The 17,539-nt window shown below is 48.9% G+C and overlaps 1 protein-coding gene across 1 annotated transcript in view; it reads right to left on the bottom strand.

The window, feature by feature from the left end:
- The window catches only part of nav3 (neuron navigator 3), a 463,067-nt gene that overhangs the window by 204,198 nt on the left and 241,330 nt on the right, over positions 1 to 17,539 (bottom strand). Inside the window, exon 12 of the mRNA XM_070900107.1 lies at positions 17,296 to 17,415. Coding sequence (XP_070756208.1) covers positions 17,296 to 17,415 — 120 coding nt within the window. The remainder of the gene's footprint in view (positions 1 to 17,295; positions 17,416 to 17,539) is intronic.

Raw genomic sequence — 17,539 nt, 5'->3', positions numbered from 1 at the left:
ATTGTTCTCCTCCCACACTACCCCTAACGCTACCCCGAACCCTAACCCTAACCCCAACCCTGAATCCAAATCCTAACCCGAACCCCAACACCTAACCCTAACCTTAACCCCAACCCCTAATCCAAATCCTAAACCTAAACCCAACCCCGAACCCCAACCCCTAATCCAAGTCCTAACCCTAACCCCAACCCCTAACCCTAACCCCAACCCCGAATCCAAATCCTAACCCAAAACCCAACACCTAACCCTACCCCCAACCCCTAACCCCTAACACAAACCCTAACCCCACCCCTATCTCTAACCCCTAACCCCAAACCCGAACTCTACCCCTAAACCTACCCCTAACCCGACGCCTAACCCTACCCATAACCCTAGCTCCTAACACTACCCCTAACCCTAACCCTAACCCCAACACCTAAACCTACCCATAACCCCAACCCCTAACCCTAACCCTACTCCTAACCCCAACCCCTAACCCTACCCCTAACCCCAACCCCTAACCCTACCCCTACCCTTAACTCTACCCTTAATGCTACCTCTAACCCTACCCCTAACCCCACCCCTAACCCTATTCCTACCCCATACCCTAACCCCTAACCCTAACCCTATCCCTACCCCTACCCCATATCCTACCCCTAACCCTATCCCTACCCTAACCCTAACTGTACCCCTACCCCTAACCCAATCCCACGCATCCCATTCCGCATTTCCTACATTACAACAAGAATGTTGGCTGTGGCTCGAAGGTTCACCAGACTGATTCCTGGGATGCGGGGTGTAATGTATGCCCTGTGAGTATGCTCACAGGTTTGTAGAGCTGTTGCATTATGAGTGGCTTTGCCAGTCACATGAGGTTTACAAGACTCAATAAAACCCCAGCCAGTTGGGTTCAGGGGATCCACGATGAGGCAGGTCATTGTGAGCCTGGTGGATGAACTGATAATGTGTGGTGTGATTGGTAAACCTTTGCTAATAAGCCAACTAATTCTTAAAGCATGAAGCAAATACATTACAGGGGGATTGTCCTATGAGGAGAGATTGAGTAGACTAGGCCTATATTCTCTAAAGTTTAGAAGAATGAGGGGTGATATTGAAACATACACAATTCTTGCAAGCCTTGACAGGGTAGATGCAGGGAGGATGTTTCCCCCGGGCTGGGGAGTCTAGAACCAGGGGTCACAGTCTCAGGATAAGGGGTCAGCCATTTAGGACTGAGATGAGGAGACATTTCTTCACTCAGAGGGTGGTGTATCTTTGGAATTCTCTCCCCCAGAGGGCTGTGGAGGCTCAGTCTTTGAGTATATTCAAGACAGAGATCGATAGATTTTTGGATATTAAGGGAATCAAGCGATATGGGATCAGGCGGGAATATGGAGTTGAGGTAGAAGATCAGCCATGATCTTATTGAATGGTGGAGCAGGCTCGAGGGGCCGAATGGCCTACTCCTGCTCCTAATTCTTATGTTCTTATGGACGGAAATTCAGGCTTGATCCATTACAGACCTGTGACACTCCCAAACTCACTCTCCTCAATCTCCTCCTCCCTGGTGACCCTTTGCACAAAGATTAGTGGGAAAGCAGGTTGTGTAGAGGACACAGAGAGGCTGCAAAGAGATTTGGATAGGTTAAGCAAATGGGCTAAGGTTTGGCAGACGGAATACAATGTCGGAAAGTGTGAGGTCATCCACCTTGGGGAAAAAAACAGTAAAAGGGAATATTATTTGAATGGGGAGAAATTACAACATGCTGAGATGCAGAGGGACCTGGGGGTCCTTGTGCATGAATCCCAAAAAGTTAGTTTGCAGGTGCAGCAGGTAATCAGGAAGGCGAATGGAATGTTGGCCTTCATTGCGAGAGGGATGGAGTACAAAAGCAGGGAGGTCCTGCTGCAACTGTACAGGGTATTGGTGAGACCTGGAGTACTGCGTGCAGTTTTGGTCACCTTACTTAAGGAAGGATATACTAGCCTTGGAGGGGGTACAGAGACGATTCACTAGGCTGATTCCGGAGATGAGGGGGTTACCTTATGATGATAGATTGAGTAGACTGGGTCTTTACTCGTTGGAGTTCAGAAGGATGAGGGGTGGATCTTATAGAAACATTTAAAATAATGAAAGGGATAGACAAGATAGAGGCAAAGAGGTTGTTTGCAATGGTAGGGGAGACTGGAACTATGGGGCACAGCCTCAAAATACGGGGGAGCCAATTTAAAACCGAGTTGAGAAGGAATTTCTTCTCCCAGAGGGTTGTGAATCTGTGGAATTCTCTGTCCAGGGAAGCAGTTGAGGCTAGCTCATTGAATGTATTCAAATCACAGATAGATAGATTTTTAACCAATAAGGGAATTAAGGGTTATGGGGAGCGGGCGGGTAAGTGGAGCTGAGTCCACGGCCAGATCAGTCATGATCTTGTTGAATGGCGGAGCAGGCTCGAGGGGCTAGATGGCCTACTCCTGATCCTAATTCTTATGTTCTTATGTTCTAATAGTTCAAGAGCAACGTCTGCCCCATGGAATGACATTTAAGGGGTAGATTCTGTGGCTCAGTGGCTAGCATTTGCACCTCTGAGTTAGAAGATTTGACTCAACAAAAGCTATTGAGGCTGGGGGTCAATAGATAATTTGATAGATTTTTGTTAGGTAAGGGTGTTCAGGGTTATGCAACCAAGGCGGGTAGATGGAGCTGAGACACAGATCTGCCATGATCTGATTGATTGGTGGAACAGGCCCGAGGGGCAGAATGGCCTCCCCCTGTTCCTACATTCCTAACTGTAGATTTAAGAACTCGGAATATACAGTCACCACTTAATAGAAACATAGAACATAGAAAAATAAGAGCAGTAGTAGGCCATTCGGCCCTTTGAGCCTGCACCGCCATTCAATATGATCATGGCTGATCCTCTATCTCAACACCATCTTCCCCTTTTCCCCCATACCCCTTGATGCCTTTTGTGTCTCGAAATCTATCGCCCTCTTAAATATATTCAGTGACTTGGCCTCCACAGCCTTCTGTGGTCGAGAATTCCACAGGTTCACCACCCTCTGAGTGAAAACATTTCTCCTCATCTCTGTCCTAAATTTCCTACCCCGTATCCTGAGACTGTGACCCCTTGTTCTAGACTTCCCAGCCCCGGGGAAACATCCTCCCCGCATCCAGTCTGTCCAACCCCGTCAGAATTTTATACGTTTCAATGAGATCCCCTCTCATTCTTCCAAACTCGAGTGAATACAGGCCTAGTCGACCTAATCAAAGATTATTCCTAAATCACCATCTTGAAGACACATTTCTGGTACCAGAGCTGTGCATCAGCATTTTATGGTCCTTCCACATTACAAGTTCAGTGTTGGTGAGAAAGGGTTTCGGCCTGGAGGGCTAAGAATACCGAGTGCAAATCAGGCCGCACAAAGCCCCGAATTGCCTTCAATCGTAACGGTGTGAGACTCCCTCGCCCAGGGACTCTCAGCCCTCATCGTTAGGAACATAGGAACAGGAGGAGGCCATTCAGCTCCTCGAGCCTGTTTCACCATTCAGTTAGATCGTGGCTGATCTGTATCTCAAATCCATCTAGCTGCCTTGGTTCCGTAACCCTTAATACCCTTGTCTAACATTACAACATCGTTACAATGTTTTCTACATTACAACAGTGAAAGTCACTATATAAATGCAAGTTTATCTTTCTTTCTTTCAATCCAAGGGGTGTTGTTGTGAGCAGTGATAGCTATTCTTGTTCTGGAAGTGTTTAGGAGCCCTCTTTCTCCAACACAAAGTCTGGAAGGTGAGACACTAATTGCACTAGTGTTATAACATAAGCCACCATTATTGTGGCCTTCCAGAGTGTTGGACAGCACTGAAGGGGTTACAGAGAGGAGGGTACACTGCTGCAAACACTCTGATCTCTCCCCTCCTCCAGTGTTATTACGTGGTAAATGTAATATATCGGTACCAATACGCTGTAGGAAACACATCACATTTAGCTCTAACTTTGTCCTGATATGGAGGGTACAGAGGAGATCTACGAGGTTGTTGCCAGGACTGGAGAACTTTAGTTATGAGGAAAGATTGGATAGGCTGGGGTTGTTCTCTTTGGATCAGAGGAGGCTGAGGGGAAATTTAATTGAGATGTATAACATTATGAGGGGCCGAGATAGAGTGGATAGGAAGGACCTATTTCCCTCAGCAGAGGGGTCAACAACCATGGGGCCACAGATTTAAAGTAATTGGTAAAAAGTTTGAGGGGATTTGAAGAGAACCTTGTTCACCCAGAGGGGCTTTATTTCTTTAACAAAAATCTATTAATCTCAGTTTTGAAATGATCCACTGACTCCCAGCCTGAACAGCCATTGGGGGAGGTGGGGGGCGGGGTGGGAGGGGGAGTGAGTTCCCGATTTCCGCTGGCTCGAATTTTAAGGAGATGCCGCCCCCCCTTGTTCTGGACTCCTCCCAGAGGAAATAGCTTCTCTCGAACTACCCTAGCAAATGCTTTAATCACCTGAAACAGCCCGATCAGATCATCACTTAGTCTTCTACACTCGAGGGAACACAAGTCCAGCCCAAATGCCAGTCCTTGGGATTTAACCCTTTCAGCCCCGGTGGCACTCTGGTGAATCTGCGCTGCTCCCCCACCGAGACCAATGTGTCCTTCCTCAGGGGCGGGGCCGAGAGCTGAACACATTCCGGTGTCTCGTCAGGCCGGACTCTGACTTACACTGGAACTGCAGAGCTGATATGAAATAAAACTGTATTTGTACCAACACTGATCAATCAATCCAAGCACAATCACCACTGAAACCTTCACCCTGCTTGACCGCTAAGCTCGCATTCTGCCACATTAAGAAAATATAATCGTTTCTCCAATGTTTCTGCCCTTCACGCAAAGGGCGGTGGGAATCTGGGCCTCGCCTCCCCAAAAGGCCGTGGATGCTGAGAGACAATTGGAACTTTCAAGGGGTTGGAAATTGGTTATGGCCGGTTTTGAGGCGGTGTTACCGCCCGAGTGCTGATTTTACCGCCGGGTGTCAGGCGCGGCCTCAAAGTCCTAAATTCAGTTTTTACGGCCACAGGTGAGAGAGCAGCGCCAAACTGTGGCGTGGCACACCCGCCCTCGGGTGCCCAACGGGGCGGGAGCTCGGGAGGCCCACTCAATCTCCCGACGGGAGGCTGCCGGCAGGCGAGCCGGCAAAACGGGGGGGGGAAAAAAAACACGAAAACTTCTCCCAGCCACATACGCGCACTTCCCCACCGGCACAACTCTGGTAAATAAAAAAACGTAACTTGATCTCCGGGCGATTCCGCCTGAGATCCGCTATGTTGACACCACTTTTTCGTCATCATCGTCATCATCGGCAGTCCTTCGGAATCGAGGAAGACTTGCTTCCACTCTAAAAATGAGTTCTCAGGTGGCTGTACAGTCCAATAGGAGAACCACAGTCCCTGTCACAGGTGGGACAGATAGTGGTTGAGGGAAGGGGAGGGTGGGACTGGTTTGCCGCACGCTCCTTCCACTGCCTGTACTTGCTTTCTGCATGCTCTCGGCGACGAGACTCGAGGTGCTCAGTGTCCTCCCGGATGCACTTTCTCCACTTAGGGCGGTCTTTGGCCAGGGACTCCCAGGTGTCGGTGGGGATGTTGCACTTTATCAAGAGGCTTTGAGGGTGGTCCCTTGTAACGTTTCCTCTGCCCACCTTTGGCTCGTTTGCCGCGAAGGTGTTCCGAGTAGAGCGCTTGCTTTGGGAGTCTCGTGTCTTTTTGCAGGCCGTACGGATGCTTGGGCCTTCAGGCCGCCGTACAAACCAAATATCGTGGCAACGGTGCCAAGATAACATCACCAAGCGAGCAGCGTTGGAGGGTGCAGCTTTACCTCTTGGCGCCTCCACCAACCACCAACTCAATTTGCCGGGAGGCAGGGACGCCACTCACCACCGCCGACAGGCCTGTGTCGCCCGTTAGCCGCCCATCGCCGGTGTTAACTGGGCGGATTTGCCAAGGGAATTTCGGCCCCATAGATCGAGGGAGTTTTGTTGGTTAAGGGTATCAAGGGATTATGGAGCAAAGCCGGGTAGTTGCAGTTGGGATACACATCAGCCGTGATCTAAATGAACGCAGGAGCAAGCTCGATGGCCTCCTCCTGTTCCTACAAATGGAAGACAGAACCACACTTCCTGGCATAACGCAGCATTGCCCCGAGGTGCTGTTGTTCCACAACACCTCCAACAGTTTCCTTGATGCTGGCTTGTGCACTCAGCTGGATCCAGCTGCAAGGCTGCAACTCGCTCCCTGAGGGAGAAGTGGGAACCCATGGGTAATCCGACTTGGTGCCACACAGCCTGGAGCACAGTTGCTTGCCAATGCCCTTGATAGGAAAATGACGCATGACAGGAGCGGTGACGAACACAATGGAGAAAGAAGAGAGATGTGCCAAGCTCTCCCTGTTCCATCAGCAACTGCTAGCTGCTGGTGAGATCAATTCTGACGCTCTCAGCACCTGGCAGGGTGGCTTCCGGTGATTGGCCCTGACAGGTTGCCTCTGACCCATGAACAAATGCAGCTACAGCACCTCAATCCTCAGAGAAACATTTGGCGGAGTATTTGGGTCAACAGTTTGGTTTCTGGCCATTTTGAGGTAGCCATATTAGGCTGACACTCCCAGTGCAGTGCTGAGGGAGTGCTGCACTGTCGGAGGTGCCATCTGTCGGATGAGACGTCAAACCGAGGACCCCGTCTGCTCTCTCAGCTGGACATAAAAAATCCCACGGCACTATTTTGAAGAAGAGCAGGGGAGTTATCCCCGGTGTCCTGGGCCAATATTTATCCCTCAATCAGCATAACAAAAACAGATTATCTGGTCATCATCACATTGCTATTTGTGGGAGCTTGCTGTGCGCAAATTAACTGGGCATTTCCTACATTACAACAGTGACTGCACTTCAATAAGCACTTCATTGGCTGTAAAGCACTTTAGGATGTCCGGTGGTCATGGAAGGTGCTATATAAATGCAAGTCTTTCTTTCTCCCCGGGGGTACTATTGTTGGTCATATTAATACGCCCGTGGGCTAACATTGAGGTTTATATCAGATCTCTCCCGTGCTACTTCTGCTGCTTATATTAACCCTTATATTTTGATATTTCAAATAACAGTGTGTCGATATTTGATGTTTCCAAGATAAGAGGAGACTAATTGATGTCCTGTTACTGACTGCTGGTGGAGGACCTTTGTCTTGCTGATGTTTAGCGTAAGGCCCATGCTTTCATACGCCTCAGTAAATACGTCGACTATGTCCTGGAGTTCAGCCTCTGTATGTGCGCAGACACAGGCGTTGTCCGCGTACTGTAGCTCGACGACAGAGGTTGGGGTGGTCTTGGACCTGGCCTGGAGACAGCGTGGGTTGAACAGCTTCCCACTGGTTCTGTAGTTTAGTTCCACTCCAGCGGGGAACTTCTCGACAGTGAGGTGGAGCATGGCAGCGAGGAAGATTGAGAAGAGGGTTGGGGCGATGACTTAGCCCTGTTTGACTCCGGTCCAGACGTGGATTGGGTTTGTGATGGATCCGTTGGTAAAGATCACGCTTGACCACACTTGATCAGTTGCGTTGGGCAGGCCACATTGTCCGCATGCCAAATGCGAGACTCCCAAAGCAAGCGCTCTACTCGAATCTCCTTCACGGCCAACGAGCAAAAGGTGGGCAGTGGAAACGTTACAAGGACACTCTCAAAGCCTCCCTGATAAAATGCAACATACCTACTGACACCTGGGAGTCCCTGGCCAAAGACCGCCCTAAGTGGAGGAAGTGCATCCGGGAGGGCGCTGAGCACCTCGAGTCTCGTCACTGAGAGCATGCAGAAATCAAGAGCAGGCAGCGGAAGGAGCGTGCGGCAAACCAGTCCCATCCACCCTTTCCCTCAACGACTATCTGCCCCAACTGTGACAAAGACTGTGGTTCTCGTGTTGGAATGTTCAGTCACCTAAGAACTCATGATAAGAGTGGAAGCAAGTCTTCCTCGATTCCAAGGGACTGCCTATGACGATGATGATGACTGACTGCACCATTTTTGATCGGGGCGGAGGAGCGGTGAAAGATCAGGGCCTAGGACTGTCGTGATCGGGCCAGGGAGAGGCGAGGGCCCAGGGGCAGCACGGGCCAGCCCACACTGCGATATGTGTGCGCACTAGGTCCGTGCAGCAGAGCTGATCTTCAATCGTCCTGGTTAATCCTTGCCACTGGACCAAGACCTCGCTCTGTCAAGCCCGTGTGGTGGCTGGTGTGCAACGGTCACTCCACGTTAAAAAAATCCACACACAGGCATCTTCCACCCTTCAACATGTAGTTCAGGATCTGGAATATTAGGTCCTTCATTGAAACATCTGTGAACTCATCCCTTTTTGGTGTGGAGGTGGGTCACCCTCGATACGAGGGACCGCCTAATACTATATTAGCCCTCCATGGGCTGTCGTTTTCTGGAGTGGTAGTTTTCCACTCCAGTTATTTTCTTATCCATTAAGAACATAAGAAATAGGAGCAGGAGTAGGCCATTTGGCCCCTCGAGCCTGCTCCGTCATTCAATAAGATCATGGCTGATCTGATCTTGGACTCAGCTCCACTTCCCTGCCTGCTCCCCATAACCCTTCACTCCCTTATCATTCAAAAATCTGTCTATCTCCACCTTAAATATATTCAATGACCCAGCCTCCACAGCTCTCTGGGGCAGAGAATTCCACAGATTTACAACCCTCTGAGTGAAGAAATTTCTCCTCAACTCAGTTTTAAATATGCGGCCCCTTATTCTGAGACTATGTCCCCCTAATTTTAGTTTCCCCTGTGAGTGGAAATATCCTCTCTGTATCCAACTTGTCGAGCCCCCTCTTAATATAAGTTTCAATAAGATCACCTCACAATCTTCTAAACTCGAGAGGATATAGGCCCATTCTACTCAATCTCCCCTCACAGGACAACCGTCTCATCCCAGGGATCAATCGAGTGAACCTTTGTTGCATCACTTCTGAGGAAATTCCTCAGATAAGAAAGAAATATTTGCATTTACATAGTGCCTGTCACAACCATTGGACGTCTCAATGCGCTTTACAGCCAATTAAGTATTTTTGGGGTGGATTAATTTTCTGTCTCTAACTGAGGACACGGAGGTGAATTGTACCACCTTTACTGTCCGTGCTAGTATCAGCAGACTCAACATAAAGCAGGGATTGAATCTGCTAAACCATCTGGGGAGCCACTTACAGCTTTCCAACTGTGTGCACCTGCCAAGTGGGATTTGGAAAATGGCCTGGAAATGGGGAAAGCAAATGCAGTTAGAGAGAGAGAGAGAGAGAGGGAGAGACAGAAAGAAAGGGAGAGACAGAGAGAGAGGGAGAGAGATGGAGAGAGGGAGAGACAGAGAGACAGAAAGGGAGAGAGACAGAGAGAAGGAGAGACAGAAAGAAAGGGAGAGACAGGGACAGAGAGAGAGAGGGAGAGAGACCGAGAGAGGGAGAGACAGAGAGAGGGAGATAGACCGAGAGAGGGAGAGACGGACAGAGAGAGGGAGAGAGACAGAGAGAGGGAGAAACAGAAAAAAGGGAGAGACAGAGAGAGAGGGAGAGAGGAAGAGACAGAGAGACAGAAAGGGAGAGAGACAGAGAGAAGGAGAGACAGAAAGAAAGGGAGAGACAGGGACAGAGAGAGAAAGGGAGAGAGACCGAGAGAGGGAGAGATGGAGAGAAGGAGATAGACCGAGAGAGGGAGAGACGGACAGAGAGAGGGAGAGAGACGGAGAGAGGGAGACAGAGAGAGGGAGAAACAGAAAGAAAGGGAGGGACAGAGAGAGCGGGAGAGAGGGAGAGACAGAGACAGAGAGAGACAGAAATGGAGAGAGACAGAGAGAGGGAGAAATAGAAAGAAAAGGAGAGAGAGAGGGGGAGAGAGATAGAAAGGGAGAGAGATGGAGAGAGAGAGAAACAGAAAGAAAGGGAGAGACAGAGAGAGAGGGAGAGAGAGAGAGACAGAAACTGAGAGAGACAGAAAGGGAGAGAGACGGAGAGAGGCACAGAGAGAGTGAGAGACAAAGAGAACGAGAGGGAGACAGAGAGATAAAGAAACAGAGATAGAGAGACTAAGACAGAGAAGGGGGACATACATTCACACACACAAAGTAACCGAGGGAGAGCAAGACAGAGGCAGAGACAGAGAGTGACATACACGCACATGTCCGCAGAGACAGAAAGACACGGAGAGAGACAGACAGAAACGGACAGACAAACTGTGGGGTCTCAACAAGGAGAGAGAGAGACGGAAAGACAATCAGTGACAGACATAGACACATACAGAGTCAGAGGGAGAGGTAGATATACATAAAGACGGGGAGAGAGACTGAGAGAGAGACAAAGAATCAATCAGGGAGCTAGACTGGGACAGATAGACAGAGAGAGAGACAGACAGAAGAAACTAAAGGAAGGTAATAGGGAAATAATGTGACATTGAAAGCAGCAGGAGAAACTGAAAATCACAAACAGAAAATGCGAATAGATTTAAATCAAATGAAACCTACGAGGGGAAAGAATGAATGAGAAGGTGAAACTGCCCCAGTGGTTCCGTTGCTAAAAGCAGTACTGGACTGAGCTGTGGAGAGGGGAACGCCTGGGGAATGAACTCCTCCAAAAACTGAAATCTGAATTTCTCATCCTTGTGTCTAAATCCTTCTATGGCCCCGTCCTCTTCCCCGCCCCCCCCCATATCTCTGTAACCTCCTCTTGCCCCTCCCTGATCTCACCGTACACATAGGATTACATGGGATATACGGCACAGAAACAGACCATTCGGCCCAACCAGTCCGTGCTGGCGTTTATGCTCCACTCGAGCCTCCTCCCGTCTTTCCTCATCTAACTCTGTCAGCACAACCCTCTATTCCCTTCTCCCCCATACGCTTGTCTAGCCTCCCCTTAAATACATCGACACTATTCGCCTCAACCACTCCCTGTGGCAGCGAGTTCCACATTCTCACCCCTCTCCGGGTAAAGAAGTTTCTTCTGAATTCCCCATTGGATTTCTTGGTGACTATCTTATATCGATGGCCTCTAGTTTTGCTCTTCCCCACAAGTCCCTCTAATTCTGGCTTTTTGTGCCCCCTCCCCCCATCCCTTTGCTCCACCATTGGTGGCCCTGCCTTCTGTTGCCTGGGCCCCAAGCTCTGGAACTCCCTCCCTAAACCTCTCCACCTCTCTCTCCTCCTTTAAGACGCTCCTTAAAACCTACCTCTTTGAGCACGTTTCTGGTCACCTCCTTTAGTTTGGTGTCCACTTTGTTGGTTAACCCTCTCCAAAGCGCCTTGGGATCTGATCCTATATTAAAGACGCTTTATAAATGCAAGTTCTTCACCAGACCGATTTTGCTTGAGCAATCAATAGGAGCAAGTTCGCGAACTCCCTATTCATTGCCAAGCCTGAGCTGTTCTGGCATTGTCGCTTAAATATCATTATATCTGCATTAAAAAAAGATTTTACAGCCCCATTGACAGTTTTACTACACTATTGATAGTACTATTACATACACCAATAGATTCATTAACATGTCCCCTGCGTGTGAATTGACCAAGGATCTTTAATGGCATAGAGTGTTCCATGGGAAAGGCTCCAGACCAGACTGATAAAATCACTTGGTATCCAGCAGCATGCCGTTAGTCCCCGAGAAGGAAGCGTATTGTATTTACATTATTTTTATACTGAAGTTATTTCAAACATTTCTGTCATGTATTCAGTCCTTAAAAAAAACGTTACCTCTTGAGTGTTGGTTAAAGGAACATGTCACAGTCAATCAAAGTCCCCTGTCTGTCATTCTCAATGCGTACGAAGCTCATTAAGGGGATATTAATGAATTAAAAAATATTAGAATGTACAAATTTTGTAACTACATGAATATTATTCCTGGGCCACTGCTGATGGTAAATAACAGGACGTGATCTGTGCATCACCTCAACTAGTGCTTACTTAACCACAATTAGAATTTATACTCTTAAAGGGACATACACTTATGCTTTAGCAGCAGAATACCACATTGTGTTTCCTTAAGAAGTCTGTTGTTTGGGACTCTCTGCTCCATTGGGACCTGGGAATGTATCCCAGATATAACACGTGAACAAGCCCTGATTGCAGACAGAAACTTAAAAAATATATATCTATTGTAACCCTAATCCTAAACCTGTCTACAATCAACATAAAAAAACAGATTATCTGGGTCATTATCACATGTCTGCTTGTGGGAGCTTGCTGTGCGCAAATTGGCTGCCGCATTTCCCACATTACAACAGTGACCACACTTCAAAAAGTACTTCATTGGCTGTAAAGCGCTTTGAGACGTCCGGTGGTCGTGAAAGGCACTATATAAATGCAAATCTTTCCTTCTTTTATCAAATTATATTGAGTTCTATTCAAACCACGTGTGCCTTTAATGATATAAAATAGTAATTAGAATTCCGGAACTACATTTTCTGAGTTCTTTAAATTTTACTTCCAACTTTGCAAATCGGTTGTTTCTGGGCGAAAACTTCTCACTCTCATGTCAACTCTTCTTGCACAATCTGTGATGAATTAATTATAGATGGGCCTCGTCCCTTTAGTTCATTTGCTGATTTTTAGAATGTTCTGGAAGGTGCTCGTTGAATATTCAATGAATATTTTACGTGTTGTGTCCTTTCTCCAGGGCTTACAAAACATGACTATTTAAAGGATTTAAATTTATGTCCCAGGTTGGGCGGGGGCGGGAGGGCGGGGGGGGGGAAGTGTTTAACCTTTCTCAGAGGGACCTCCGCCCACCCCCACACAAGGCAAGCAAAGCCGAGTGGGAGACAGAATCGAGCCGGCAATGGAGCTGAATGTATCTGTTCAATTATTCATTCACTGGATGTGGGCGTCGCTGGCAAGGCCGGCATTTATTGCCCATCCCTAATTGCCCCGCCATCGATCACCTTGTGAAATGTTGCCCGCGTGTTGCTACGACACGGCATCTCAGAGGGCTGTAAATCTGTGGAATTCGCTGCCTCAGAGAGCTGTGGAAGCCGGGACATTGAATATGTTTAAGACAGAGATAGACAGTTTCTTAACCGATAAGGGATTGAGGGGTTATGGAGAGCGGGCAGGGAAATAAACCTGAGTCCATGATCGGATCAGCCATGATCGTATTAAATGGTGGAGCAGGCTCGAGGGGCCGTATGGCCTACTCCTGCTCCTATTTCTTATGTTCGAATGACAGATTGGCCAACAGAAAGGGTCTAAATTGGACAGCTCTATCAAAGAGCCGACACAAGCGTGAAGGGCCGAATGGTCCCCTGCTGTGCTGTAAGATTTTATGATTACTTCAGTGACTATAAAGCACTTTGGGACGTCCTGAGGACGTGAAAGGCGCTATATAAATGAACGTTCTTTGGTTTGTTTTTTTGGTTATGTTACTGCCATAGGGCGCTCACATGTCCCGCCATCGACCCCCTTGTGAAATGTTGCCCGCGGGGCTGCTATTACCAGGCATCGATGGTATAACGGGGGGCAGGTTGGAGCTGCCACGATCAACAGAAAGGGAGGAGGAGGCCCCATGGGCCGAGCATCCTGATCATATTCCCAGGATCCCAGATCGGCAGGGGAACAACAATGAACGTTTGCTGTTGTTTTTTTTAATGTTCGTCTTTTCCTTCCAAGGACTAACTGAGCCACACAGATCTACCGGCCCAACGGATCGATTTCCTCTGGCGGGGGGGGGATCAAGAACGCTCATAAAATTAGAGCCAGGAGTGCAAACAGGAAGCACTTTTCCACGCAAAGGGTAGTGTGAATCTGGAACTCTCTCCCCAAACAAGGCTGGGGACAACTGAAGCTTTGAAGATTGAGATCGATAGAGATTTGTTGGGTAAGGGCACCAGCAAGGGATACAGACCAGAGGTGGCTAAATATAGGTGAGGTGCAGATCAGCCACGATCTATTTTTTTTTAAATTCATTCACGGGATGGGGGCGTCACTGGAACGTAAGAACATAAGAAATAGGAGCAGGAGTAGGCCATACGGCCCCTCGAGCCTGCTCCACCATTTAATACGATCATGGCTGATCCGATCATGGACTCAGCTCCACTTCCCTGCCCGCTCCCTGTAACCTCTTATCGGCTAAGAAACTGTCGATCTCTGTCTTAAATATATTCAATGTCCCGGCTTCCACAGCTCTCTGAGGCAGCGAATTCCACAGATTTACAACCCTCTGAGAGAAGAAATTTCTCCTCACCTCAGTTTTAAATGGGCGGCCCCTTATTCTAAGATCATGCCCCCCTAGTTCTAGTCTCCCCCATCAGTGGAAACATCCTCTCTGCATCCATCCACCTTGGAAATGCCAGCATTTATTGCATGTCCCTAATTGGCCTTGAGAAGGTGGTGGTGAACCGCCTTCTTGAACTGCTGCAGTCCGTGACACTCCTTTACCGCAGTTTGGTACACCTGAATGGCTAGGCCACTTCAGAGTCAACCACATTGCTGTGGGTCTGGAGTCACGAATAGGCCAGACCGGGTAAGGACGGCAGATTTCCTTCCCTAAACTACACGCGTGAACCAGTTGGGTTTTTATGACAATCCGGTAGTTACATGCTGACCATTACTGATACTAGCTTTTTATCGCAGATGTATGTAATTAACTGAATTTAAATTCCCCAGCTGCTGTGGTGGGATTAGAACTCGGGCCTGAAATTCAGTCCCGCTGGAAAACTGCTGCTCCCCCCCACCTTTTTGTGGCCATTAGCGCCGAAATGTTTTCGTGGCTGGGCCACCCCATATTCAGCTCCAAAAGTGAACAAGTGGGTTCCAGCGCTAATGAACCCTTCCAAAGTGGAGTTTTCAGCGGTGTGGCTGTCTTCATTTCAGCGTTGAAATTCAGCGTGCAGGTAAGGGTTTCTAAAAAGGCCAGGGTTTGCAGCAAGGCCCTGAAGGGGGGGAAGGAGTTTGGAAGGATGGCTGGTGTAGGAGGTGCAAGGAGAGCCAACGGGTTCACTGATCTGGGGCTGGAGACACTGATGGACGGTGTGGAGGACAGGAGAAGAATGTTGTTTCCTGACGTCGGGAGATCTGGCAGACCGCCAGTACGTGATGCATGGCGGGAGATTGCAGGGGAGGTCTGTCAGGCACCTCCATCTATGTGAGGACGCAGCCTCCCAGGAGGGTGACCAGTCTGCACCCAGCCCTTCCAGGGTGGCGATGGGTCAACGGTGATCCTCCTCCTCCTCCTCCTCCTCCTGCGCCTCCTCCTCCTCTCCCTGCGTTGCTTCCTCCTCCTCAGGTGGCACTGCTGGCTCAACCTCCAGTGGCTGTCCCCTCAGGATGGCCAGGTTGTGCAGACCACGACGATGATGGAGACCGGTTGAGGAGAGTACTGCAAGGTGCCACCAGAGCGGTCCAGGCACCGGAACCTCTGCTTAAGGATGTCTATGCACTGCTCGATGATGCACCTGGTGGCACAATGAGCGTCAGTGTATGCAGGCTCTGGCACTGCCCTGGGGTTCCGCAGTGGAATGAGCAGCCAAGTGGACAGGGGATATCCCTTGTCCCCAAGCAGCCAATCACAATCCTGATTCGGGCCGGTGAAGACAGCGGGCACAGAATGAGCGAATCATGGCTGCTGCCTCCCTTGCCCGCTGCCTGTCTGCACGGTGCTGATGGCGATGCCTTCTCCTGCTTGCCACCCTAATTCTGACCAAGTGTCACCCTCCCAACACTCCTCCCATCCTCAGGGTGAACCCTGCCAAGCAGGTCTCTGCAGCCCACAGGACTCCACTAAAGAGTCAGACCTCTGAAAGTTGTACAAAAGTACAGGGGTCTGTGCAAACCTCTGAGCAGCACTCAGCAGGTTGAATGGAGCCAAAACAATTAATAAAACTTTATGAAAAGATAAATACTGCGCATGCTGGAAAATGAAATAAAAACACCAATAATTAATAAAACTATATGAAAAGATAAATACTGCGCATGCTGGAAAATGAAATAAAAACAATAAGTAACAAAACTACTTACTTACCAAAGGGCCCCAGCGATGTCACGTTCAAGCACCGCATCGAAAACCTCGCGGGGGCATTGCCGGGAAAAGTCCGACCTTTTCCTGGGTGAATTTCGCTGTAGCAGTCCCTTTCCAGCGGCCCATACGCTGCACAGCTCACCGCTGGAAACCTTCCTTTACAGCGGCTTCACCGCGCCGTTTCCGGCGGAGGTGAACACCGCTGAAATCTCCTCCCCCCCACCCCGAGCTGAATATGGCTCGGGGAGGGAAAAGTACCCGACCGCAGTGGCCCAGCGATTTTTCCGATCGACCGCCCAAACTCCGCGATGGCCGTCCCTTCGGCGACGGTGAATTTCGGGCCCCTCGTGTCTCTGGATCATTAGTCCAGGCCCCTGGATTACTGGTCCAGCAACATAACCACTATGCTACCCATTTTCCAATATTAAAACAGGCTCCTTCGCATTGGGGTCACAAAATAGCTCAACTCAGAGCCCGTCAATTCTTGCAGCAAGTAAACCCAATTGTATGCATTTTCCTAAATCTTCCCAAATCTGTAACATCCCCTCAAAGAATTGGTCAGGAGTGTTTTAGCAATGGGCAAGTCACAAATAGCTGAGTTCTCCTCCATTGTCACAAACTTTCCTCTCACTTCCCATGATGTTTCATCTCACGTTTCCATCAGTATTTGTCATTATAAATTGCTATGTCCACATTTCCCATCCAATTTTCCTATGTGAACCGTCACATTGCAGTTGCAGGCTCTTGTCACTAGGTGGAGTAAGTTTTCGAGGCCTCGATTCCCTCTCCATAGAGTGAGGGGTATATAGTGAGGTGGGTGAGTTGCTAAAAGGAATTTGGAACATCTAAATCAGCACCACGAAAGCAGATTATCTGGTCGTTATCTCATTGCTGTTTGTGGGAGCTTGCTGTGCGTAAATTGGCTGCAACATTTCCCACATTACAACAGTGACAGCATTTCAAAAAGTACTTCATTACATAAGAACGTAAGAAATATGAGCAGGAGCAGACCATACGGCCCCTCGAGCCTGCTCCGCCATTCAATAAAATCAAGGCTGTTCCGATCATGGACTCAGCTCCACTGCCCCGCCCGCTCCCCATAACCCCTTAATCCCTTATCGGTTAAGAAACTGGCTATCTCTGTCTTAAATTTATTCAATGTCCCGGCTTCTCTCTTTTACGTTTCAAAACACCTCCCATGGGAGCCAGTGGCAGACGTCACGATCATCTGGCTTAACCCGACACAGCTCCCCCTTGCTCTGACATCCCACCCTTACCTATCAGCATCTCCCGAGACATCCGGCACGCCTCTTTGGATGACGTCACGTGCGGCCGACACATCTGGGATGCGGTTGGTGCTCCGAGTGTACAGGTTAAGGCCTCCATCCGTCATGTACCTGGGAAGAGAAGGAATGGTCAATAAAGTCCCTGTATATGATGGCTCCAGCACTACCATACTCCAAATCACCAATAATACTGACTGGAAAAATCTATCATGGAATCATAGAACAGTAGAGCATA

Source organism: Pristiophorus japonicus, chromosome 15 (genome assembly GCF_044704955.1).
Source record: "Pristiophorus japonicus isolate sPriJap1 chromosome 15, sPriJap1.hap1, whole genome shotgun sequence".
Classification (NCBI taxonomy): domain Eukaryota; kingdom Metazoa; phylum Chordata; class Chondrichthyes; family Pristiophoridae; genus Pristiophorus; species Pristiophorus japonicus.
This window is presented reverse-complemented; position numbering and strand designations above follow the sequence as displayed.